At 33.7% G+C, this 11,307-nt stretch overlaps 1 protein-coding gene across 2 annotated transcripts; it reads left to right on the top strand.

The window, feature by feature from the left end:
* The first annotated feature begins 7,256 nt into the window (after positions 1-7,256).
* On the top strand, positions 7,257-11,055 carry LOC145559624 (DNA polymerase kappa-like). Of its 2 annotated transcripts, XM_081621018.1 has the most exons (8): positions 7,257-7,792; positions 7,935-8,107; positions 8,411-8,503; positions 8,644-8,729; positions 8,861-8,959; positions 9,419-9,514; positions 9,684-9,804; positions 10,673-11,055. In XM_081621018.1, the coding sequence occupies exons 2-4, from the start codon at positions 7,982-7,984 to the stop codon at positions 8,686-8,688; spliced, it is 264 nt and encodes an 87-aa protein (XP_081477144.1). In that variant the 5' UTR covers positions 7,257-7,792; positions 7,935-7,981; the 3' UTR covers positions 8,689-8,729; positions 8,861-8,959; positions 9,419-9,514; positions 9,684-9,804; positions 10,673-11,055. The 2 variants fall into 2 exon arrangements, with proteins under 2 accessions (XP_081477144.1, XP_081477145.1); XM_081621019.1 differs by lacking the exon at positions 9,684-9,804.
* The last annotated feature ends 252 nt before the right edge of the window (positions 11,056-11,307 follow it).

Here is an 11,307-nt window from a genome sequence, read left to right as displayed (position 1 = left end):
ATTTTAATAAATTTTGGAGGCTAGGCCTCGGTTTTTGAGTGGCATTGGCAAAATTTATTTTGACAAATTTTGGGTTTTACCGGCTTAATTAATTGGATTAATTGAGTTGGATGCGGAATTTAGTGGGAGCTTCAAATATTAATTGCGCTAATTTACATAACCGGTTTAAACAACTTTGACTAGTTTTAATTAGGGGTGTTAATTGGATTAACCACCTAGATTAGTTACTAGTTCACGCGTGTTTATGCATTGTTACTTGTTTATCGTTGTAAAATGCATGGGCCACTCACAGATAGTGAATGGATGAATGGAATGTATATTCTCTCACAAGTTTTATGAAATTGCAACTAGTGGGACCCGATTACGATAGAAAATACGGACTGCGATCTGTGATGTATTTTTGTAAATCTAAATACGGTCTGCGAACCGTTGAGTATTTTTGTACCTTAACATTTAGATTAGTCCTAATCGTAGACACTAGTAGTTGCATTTATTTTGGTCAAGTCTTGGAAGACGAAGCCATGAAGTTGCAAATGAAGACCTTTTGAAGATTTGAAGATCTCAAGGGGTGATGCTAGTTGCCAAATGCATCTCTATTTATGTTTTTCGATATAAATATGTTTATGTACATGAATTATATATGTTAGATGCATGTTTAGGATTTCGAATGTTGTGATGATTAATTAAGTTCACTTAAATCAACCAACATAGAAACCCTAGGTCCCTAAATATTGAGTAAAACTTGCCATTCCAAAACAACACTTACCAACCGAACAAGGGTAGTGGTGGGCTATGTCAAAGCGAGGCATCACTACCTCTCCAAGGAACGTAAGGCATACGGGTATGCAAGTTGGTTTTGGTTGTACTCAACGATATGAGTGATGGAGTCCTAACATGTCGTGGTAAAGTGAATAAATTGTTGAGAGAGCATCAGATGTGACGATTTATTCAACCAAGAGTGGCTTGGAGCCATTAGCAAAGCGTTGCTTACCTTAGGAGATTGAGTGTTAAGACAAGCCAAAGCATGCTTAACCACTCTTTGTTTCTTTGGATCTTGGAATCGACTTATTCTCGACAAATGGGGACAATTTTAATGCGTGGATAAGACGTTTAATAAGATTGAAGATTTGCATGAATACCTTTTAATTTTCAAACTTATTATGTTATTTACTTGATAAATGGTTATACTTTGCACTTATATTTATAGTATTCTAAATCAAATAATATTGTTTCCATGATTGGTAAAGGAAATCTCTGAGAATGGTTCTCAAAGAAAAGTAAAACATTTCTAAAATACAATTGTCATAAATGACTTTTATAACAAAGTCCGAAAGGACGATTGGACATCATGTATTCAAAATACTAGGTAGTTTTGATAAAACATGAAGTATTGAGTTGCAAACTCAAATTGTCAATATTGACAACCAACATATCTTTTCTCTTAATACATAGATGAGTAGGACTCATTGATGTAGTAATTCAAGCGTGAATTAAAGGAAAAGATGGAACTTTGTTTTACGGCGCATTGGATGCTTAATTATGCCTAAAAAAGTATAAAAGTCAAAGACTCTTAAATAAATGGTTCTTAAAAGATTATGAGATAAAATATGATAAGAAATATAGGAAATGAGGAACGAAGAAAAGGAATAAGATTCCATTTTAACCCATGAGTTCATATTATTGTAGTTAACTTAGCAATTCGTTATCTTCACAAGTATCGGATACTTCTTGAGTGTTCCACTTTGAGAGTGACCTCAAACGATTGAAGATAAGCTAAGTTATCGACTTACAAGCTAAGAATGAAGCAAGTGGTGCTACATCAGTTGTAATTAAGGACGTATGCTTTGTTTAAAGACCTTTAAGCTAAGGCTGGAATAAATAAATGGTTATTGTGTTCCATAATCAGCAATTGATCTGTTTACACACAGAAAGACTCACATTCAAAGCAATGAGCAATAGTTGCAAATTTATTTGAATGGCATGGTTGTCTAAACCATGGTTCAAGAATGCTTGATTATAAACAAACATTATCATAACATGATAAACTAGCAAAAGCTCAAATTCATGGGCATGATTTGCGTTCCGAACATTTTTAGCAATGTCACATCGACAAGAACGTACTCAAGGCTCTATTAGATAGGCTCTTGATAGTTGATCAATTCGGAATCGTTCTAAGACAAGCAAGTCTTACTTGTTGAAACCGACAAAGTAAAGAGCTATTGTTCTTGGTATAAACAATTGATTCCGAAAGCTAAAGAGGATTAATTTACTTCAATGTCTCACAAAGAATTTGAAAGAATATGGCTATATTCATCAAATGTGAACCATCTTAATTGACCCTGAATAGTTCAAGAGTTCAGTGAAGTACAGAATCGACTCCACAAAGAACATAGTGTGTCTTCACGGAGACCTCGATGCCAATTAAAAAATGACTAGAACAATGATGGATCACATCCCTTCATATAAAGTTCTTAAGATTTGCACGAAGGACTAATGTTACACTAAACAAAATGTCAAAGCTAAGAAAGGACGTCATATTCAGTTATGGATAGAATTATCTTCTAAATGTCTTTTCAAGTCTATGTCTAAAACTCTTAGCCTCAGTGGGAGTTCATTGGCTCAGTGGGAGCTAAGTGACTCAATGGGAGCTCACCAGCTTAGCAAGAGCTAGGAGGTTGAGTGGGAGCTTAATGGCTCATTAAAGGCTAAGATAGCTCAAGTGGGAGCTAACTGTTTGTTTTACAACGAACTTTTACCCAAAGACAATATACATGTCTCTTTGTAAGCATTCAAGTGAGACCATGAGCATTACCTCCACCAACTAATTGAGAACATAGTGTTTGTTTCTCTAAGTGGTGTCTTTCTGGAAAGTAACACGTTTCCAAAACGACAAGTGGGAGGAAAATGAACTAGATGACCATCGAGCTTAGCAACAAACTAGAACTGAGAATCTTAGAAGACCTTAAAAGGGCTTCGTGAGAATGCTTGATCAAGAATACTCAAAAGGACTTTACAAGTGCCTTAAAAGAGAATTCATTACTCACAAAACATCAGAAATGTTGGAGTAAGATCAACATAATAAAAGGGCTTTGGAAGCGCCTTGAAACTCAGTGGTTGATGCAATTGCCCCGTATAGGTATATAATTCACCAAAGGCTTGGATTGAATCCTATAAATTTCTATTAAGTTAGAAATAAACCTAAGACTTACAAGCATACTATTTACTATTAGATAGTAAAGGAATAATGTCTTGTAAGATAGCTACGACAAATCCAAATTCCGAATAATGGTTAGAGGCCATAAAAATCTAAGATAGACTCCATGTTTGAAAATTATGTTTGAAACTTGATTAATTTGCATAAAGGGTGAAAGACCCATCGATTGCAAATAAGTTTTCAAGTAGAAAACTAACAAATGTGGAAATGTATATGCATACATAGCTAGATTGGTTGAAAAGAATACAATTAAATTCACGGAGTTGATTTTAATAAAAACCTATTCACCAATCGGAATGCTAAAGTCTTTTCATGATTGTTTTAGAAAAATTGCTCATATGAAATATGGCAAAATAGATACCAAAACCGCCTTCCTAAAATAGGATTTTAGAAGTGACTATGAAAATAGTCTAAGGGTTTTGAATATCTAAATAAATGCTAGATTTAAAAGCAAGCTTAAGGAATCCGTCATGGGATTAAAGAAAGCATTGTATATAGGAATTGGAACGTGTTTTCACTAGTAGAAAAAAGCATTAGGCACCCCCCATATGGCACCGGTTCAGCCTAAACCGGTGCCCAAAACCGGTCTAGAATTGGGCGGGTTTTTACCAAAAGAGAAAAGGCACCGGTTCAGCCTGAACCGGTGCCATAAATCAAAAAGGCACCGGTTTGAACCGGTGCCAATTGAACCGGTGCCAATTGAACCGGTGCCCTTGTTAGATTTAAAAAAAAAAAAAAACCGGTCAACTTATCTATATTATAATTGTATTCCTAACCCTAGAGAACTAACTCAGCTTCATTCAGCTGCCTCTCTCCTCCTTCTCTCACCTCCTTCTCTCTCCTCTCTTCTCTATCATCTTCCTTCTCGATCTCTCCGACCACAACGCGCGAAACCTCAGATACAGTGCTTCCTTACTCTAACTTTTAAGTAGTAAACTACCTTTTCTCGACAGATGGTTGATGTCAAGGATTTGCTGGGAATTCCGGATCGAAGAAGCGGCAGATCAAAATATGGTGCAGAAAAACCCAAATCGATCCTTCTCTGTCTGATCTCGCTCTCCTCTTCTTTCCCCCCTCTTCTCCGACCTTTCTTCTCCCTTCTGTCTTTTGCCCACCGTACCACCGCTACTAACCACCGCCGCCACCTGCATGTTTCTGGGTTTAATATTCGAGGTAAGGGTTTCTGGGTTTGATTATTTTTGGTAAATGCCTTGATTTTTTTTTTGTTTGATTGTTGTAATATTGTTCGAAATTGATGGGTTTAATTGATTTTTGAATTTTCTGGGATGATTTTGAATTTTTTTTGCGTTTAATTGATTTTTGAAATTGATTTTTCTGGGTTTTGAGTTTTAATTGATTTCGAAAATTTTGGGAATAATTTTAATTGATTTTTCTGGGTTCTGAGTTTAATTGATTTCGAAAATTTTGGGAATAATTTTAATTGATTTTTCCGGGTTCTGAGTTTAATTGATTTCGAAAATTTTGGGAATAATTTTAATTGATTTTTCTGGGTTTTGAGTTTAATTGATTTCGAAATTGATTTTGAATTTTTTTTTTCGTTTAATTGATTTTCGAAATCGATTTTCTGGGTTCTGAGTTTAATTGATTTCGAAAATTTTGCATTTAATTGATTTCGAAAATTTTGTGGTTAATTGTGTTTCGATTTTTTTGCGTTTTGTTTGGTTATTTATTTATTACAGTAAATTATTTTGATTTTTGAGTTCCTACATGAGTTTTCTGGTTTTTTTTTTTTTTTTGCATTTTTTTTGTGAGTTTTATTGATTTATGGGTTTTAATTGATGCAGGTGTTAATTGATGCACAACAATTAAAGACTTTGATTTTGGAATATTGTTTTTGATGTTGTAATTTTTATTTGTATTTTTCAATATCAATTTAACATTGAATTTTATTGTATGATTATAATTCATTGTATTTTTTTATTTTTTTTTTTGTATTGTACAATAACAGTTTAATATATTGATATACTCCATTTCATTGTCTTTTGCACTTGTTCTAATTTATATTTTGATGTTCTAATTTATTTTAGTTGATTTAAAGGCAACAAAAAAAAAAAAATATTTTGGGCAGTTTTGGCACCGGTTAACCGATGCCAAAACCAATGAAATAAATATTTTCTTACATTTTTGGCACCGATTAACCGGTGCCTAATTGGATATATGGCACCGGTTTTGAACCGGTGCTATAAAGGGGGTATTTGGCACCCCCCACATAGGCAGCGGTTCAAACCGGTGCCTTAGACCGGGTTTGAACCGCTGCCAAACCACTTTTTTCTACTAGTGTTTCTCATGAAGTTAATAAGAGGATTGACTCATGGAGAAACATAGAAATTCTTATGAATAAGAAGTTTAGTGGGAGAAAAAGTAAATTATATAAAGGTCCAATAAGAAGTCTACGAACTCTGTTGTGAAATAACTATCAAATGCTAAATGCTTAGATTTTAAAGTATTTTTTACAATGGACCAAACAAAAGAAGATACTTAGTACGTATTGGGTATTAAGTTCTATTGTATAGACTTGATAAAATGTTTGAACGTGTAAAGGAGTTTACCGTGTTAAACATGAATTGAAGGACTTTGAAAGACTTTCGACCCATATGTATAAAACTAAGTAAATGTTTGAACTAAGTATAAGATAGCCTAAATACTAAGTCAAACATGAAAGACTCTAATAGAGACTTTCAACCATATCATATAGCAAACAATTTAGCAAAAACTCACTGAAATTGAATGAGCTAAAAAATACAAATTGATGGAATAAGATTGAGAATTACTCTGCAATTTAATCCATCATGTACGCTGTGATATGGAATTGTCGCACGAATTACTTGCTTAGAGCATCTGAAGTATGTATGTAGTACCAATCAACCTAAATCTACGTATTAGATCGTTAGATTTTGGCCAAGAACATCCAAAGTACTTGGATAAGTAACAGGATAAGTTCTTGACTTGTGGAAACAAATACAATTTGAGAATTCATGTTGCAAGCACAAGCCTTAACAAGGATTAGATCCTTAACAAGGAAGCCGTTTATAAGCACGAGGTTAAAATGAGTCGTGGCTTGAGAATGGTAACATGGACGTGGATCCATGTGTAATGTGCATGAATTTAAGGAAAATTTCCATGATCACAAGTGATTAGGGTATCCCAAATCATTGTGAGCCGTTTGGAATGAAACCCAAGCAAAGCATCATCAGGAAGTCGACTAAAATATATGTTGAGAATTGTTGCCTTAATGGCGATAATAAAGAAGATGTTCTATGGAAAGTTCGTTGCTTGTAGGTCGTCAAGTTGAAGGTCTCAATCATGAAAATGAGTGGGAGCCATCACTTGGACAATAAATCCTAAATCACATATAATCCATGACACTCTCAAATTTTATCATCTTATTATGAAAGTGATCAGTAATGAAGATGCTAAGATTAGCAAAGTAGTTATAACTAAACCTATGCAATAAGTGAACGACAACATTCACAATTGCATGAAAGAAATCAAGCATATTAGATATGGGTGTGATTTCTATAGATGTTTTATAAAGAGTGATACTCTTAAAACATTCGGAAAAACCATTTATCATAAGATGAACCATTCAGGTTTTGGAGTAATTTAAAATTTCATGCAATTTTATCAATCCGTTTGCTATTTAATTGTGTTCTAGAATTAAATAATCACTAGTAGAAAAACGTACATTTGTGTCGCCTTATTTGCGTCACTCATACAAAAGAACGGAGCAAATGTTTTTTAAAGCATCCTTAAAAGTTATTTGCGTCGCACATTAACCAAGAAGCGATGCAAAAGTCAGATACATTTTAGCTTTTTGTTATTTGCGTCGCTCTTAATTAGTGAAACGACGCATATAATTATGTTATTTGCGTCGCTTATTTAGTGACAAGTGACGCAAATAAGTGATAGAAGTCAAATGCGTCACTCCTTCAATTAATAAGCGACGCAAATAAGTAATGTGCAGCATTAAACTTTGAGTTATTTGCGTCACATTTTATTAGTTGAGTGACGCAAATCACTCTTTTGCATTTAGGTTTTTTTTCGGATTTCACTTGCTAGCTGCCTCCCTTCTACTAACACAAAAAAAAAACACTACTCCTATCTTCGAAGAACAGCGATTTCCTACATCTAAACACCCAGAATTTTGAGCAAAAAAACCTCAGAAATTCTAGCAAAAAACCCCAGAAATCCGACCCATACACCCTAAGAAATTCGAGCAAAAATCAACTTGAAATTCAAGGAATTTTGACCAAAAACCCCCAGAAAATCGACCCAAAAACCCCAGAAATTCAACCCAAAAACCCCCATAAATTCGACCAAAAAAACCCCCACAAATTCAACAATCAAACCGTAATGTTGACAACACCCATAATCGGAAAAAATTCAAATTTATAAACCCCCATTTTCGAGCAAAACAACCAAAAAAACCCTAAGAAACCCCAGGAATTCGAGCAAATTCGATTATGGGAAAATACGAGCAAATTCGAGCAAAAAAATTGAGCAAATTCGAGCATTAATTCGAGAAATTTCGAGGAAAAAATCGAATTAAAACACCAGGTATTCGTTGAGTGAATTACTGCCTTTATAATTGAATTTTTGAGTGAATTACTTGATTAATTCCGCCCCTCAAAACAACAAAAAAAAACCCTAAGAAACCCCAATTTTGCCATTTCTTGATCAAGTTATATTTAATTTTTAGGTATGGATGGAGTTGATAAGGAAAAAGTTCAGAGAATTGTATATTAAATGAGCAAAGTGTCAAAGTATTTTGAAAATGAGGAACGCAAGGAGGCTCTTATGAGGCAAAGGACTGACAACATGCGTGAAAAGCTTGTGAAGCTCTCAAATACTGATATAGCTCACTATCAGAAGGTTGGTTCTTGCTATTTTGGTCATAAGTTATGCTATTGTTTTTGTTGATTTATTATCCCAGTGTTTATACAAATGTACAGATTGCTGCAATGCCAGGTTTTAGTGCACATAAATTGTGTCCAGAGCTAATCTTTGTTCCTGTAGATTTTGAAAAGTATACTTACTATAGTACTTTAACTAGAAAAGGTGGGAGCTAATAAGGATGTTTTTTTTGCAATTGATACCAAGTAAATTTGTTTATTTTTATTTTTTTGTCTATGGCTTGCTAATCCAATTCTGCATGATCAATTTTCAATATTTCAGAGATACGACCTTAACTTCATTTCCGCCAGTTTAGATGAAGCATACCTTGATATAACTGAGGTCTGCAGAGAAAGAGACGTTAGAAGTGATGAAGTGAGTATGCTTGATGATTAATAACTGTCCTATATTTTTAATATTCTTCTGCTTTTGTTTATCCTTTACCTTTGTGCATCACTAAGTTTATGAATTACTTCATGTCTTCATTTCATCTTTTCATGTACTTTTTCAACAAGGTTGTTGAAGAGATTAGAAGAGGTATTTTTGAGAAACTGGTTTGACTTGTAGTGCTGGTGTGGGTCCTAATCAATTACTGGCTAAGGTGCTTTTATAGTTTTATTTATTTCCATTTCACTGCATGTATTTTGTTGAATATAATCTCCATATCATGATTTCTGTAATGCATTCTTAAGTCCATGCATCTGACAAAATCCCTATGTTTGTGCATAAAAGAAGGATTGATGGTGTCATCGAGAAGGATTACTAACAAGATATCATCGATGATTAGTATAAATATGCAATGAACTTAGCATTTGCATGAGAAGTTTCAAGGTAACAGTATTTGTCCCTTTATAGAGTAAAATATTGTATTTTTTTTTGTGTATATTAGAAGTGTTGAGGGGCTTTTAAGTAGTAATTTGCTTTATCACATTTTGGACAGACTAAAAAGCTTGTATGGGTAAGGGTTTTCATTTATATTGTTCCACAACGTAGATCATCGTTAGCAGTAGGATAAATCTGTCTTCAGATGAAAAATGTAACTCTTTAAGGATTCATCAAATATGAATATGAGAGCTTTTAAATATTTAAACTATGCCCTTTTATTTCACCTGATACTCCCTCAATCACTATTCAATTGTCATTGATGTGTCTAAGGATGCAGTCACGCATAGCATTCCTACCAACTTTAAAAATAGCAGATTTGGATGCCCTGTTCTTTGATGTATGCCTGTTTTGTATTGTGATATTGACATAAATTCTCGGGATTTGTGTTTATTGTATGATTTTTAGGTTTGCTCAAATATAAATAAGCCAAATGGACAATTTATTTTGCCAAATGATCGAATTGTTGTCATGACTTTCATATCTTCCCTCCCAATAAGAAAGGTAATTGTTATGAGCCCCCCAATTTATTTATTTTTTACTTTTTTGGTATCTTTTCTTTAATTTAGTGTGTTATGAAAGGCAATAAATGTAAATTGTAAAACCTATTTAATTTTGTAGTGTTGATGAACATTTGTTCATCACTTGTTTGCTTTATATACTTTACGGACAGATTGGAGGCATTGGCAAGGTTACTTAGCATATCCTAAGGACTGCTTTTGAGATTGATACATGCAAAGATTTACTCGACAAATGCGGTTTTCTATGTGCATTGTTTTCTCCTTCTTCTGCAGGTTGATTACCTTGTTGTTTTTCTTCTACTTGAATCAGTATATAATTGTGCAGTGCCCTTAACTTTTGCTTAATGATTTAGTTGCATTGTAGCCTAGTAGCTTGTGTCCTTTTAGGGATTTTTTCTCTTCTCTGTTTTTCTTTTTTTCCTTGGTACATGAAGGCATTTCAACTTGCATTTCAGCTATGTAGCAGAATTTGAGTAGGGCATCATCAGTTTTTAAACAAAAGTTTCTTTTTAAACAAAAGTGTCTAGTTGTCATTAAACCTATAGTGGTTAGTTATCCAGAGTCTTGGCCACTTACATTTTCTCCAGGAGTCCAGGTACATCACATAGCAATTTAACCAAATACCAAAAGATTTTTTATTGATGTGAGGTCATTAGAAGAGAGGGAGGAGGGGGGTTTGATTGTGATTTCCTATCGAGGAGTGGTGTTAATTGAAATCTAGATATATGAGGCAAAAGTAGGTAATTTGAATTAATGGTTTAATAAGGAAGTGCAAGAGGATCACAACGAAAGGAGAAAGGAAGGTTTTAAAAGAATTTATGAGCCGATGAGTACCCTGATTTTAGCTTGGTCATTTCTTGTTTTTGATCAAATCAAAATAACTATATCTTGTACGAAGTACATATTAAATAACAATAAATAAATAAATATACTTCAAAACCAATATTTCATATTTGTACTAAAATTCACATCATTTTTGGCAAGATAATAATATAATAGCAAGCAGAGTATGATTCCTTTTACATTTTGCTTCACAGGCTACATATATTAACTTGACAATGTTCATATTATTCCTTTTACATTTTGCTTCACAGGCTACATATATTAACTTGACAATGTTCATATTGTAAACCTGCTGCAGATTTTTTTCTGTCTGTTGGATTGGGACTAGGGAGCACAGATACACCACAAGCTAGACTACGGAAGAGCATGAGTAATGAAAGAACATTTTCCGCCACCGAGGATGAACTTTAGATTTACACTTAGCGCATGTCGGACTCTTGTTTTGGATTATAGGCTTGACATGAATGATTTTGGTTAATTGGTGTTGGGATGATGGGTATAATGTCTATGATATTGAGATGTAAATTTTATTGGACAGGATGTTAATATAATGCCGTCATTCCCAATTTTATGGGTAGGCCAAAATACAAAGGAGACTCTGCCGAAATTTACATTTGCATTCATTAATATTGCATTTTAATTTCAATTATTGGCGTGAGCATATAACTTTATACCACTAGCAAGGAAAACAGGTACTACAAACATATACAAGCAATTATTATTTTTTTTTAAAAAAAATTCACATCATTTGCGTCACTCATTAAACAAACAAGTGACGCAAATAAAGCAATTTTGTGTTGTCTAGACAGTCATTTGCGTCACTCCTATATAAACAAGTGACGCAAATAACAAACAAGAAGTTGCTCAGAACAGCTATTTGCGTCACTCCTTTATAAAGGAGCGACACAAATAACTCTTATTTGCGTCACTTGT

Source organism: Chenopodium album, chromosome 9 (genome assembly GCF_948465745.1).
Source record: "Chenopodium album chromosome 9, dcCheAlbu1.1, whole genome shotgun sequence".
NCBI lineage: Eukaryota > Viridiplantae > Streptophyta > Magnoliopsida > Caryophyllales > Amaranthaceae > Chenopodium > Chenopodium album.
The sequence above is the reverse complement of the archived record's forward strand: the minus strand, read 5'-3'. Positions and strand labels throughout refer to the sequence as shown.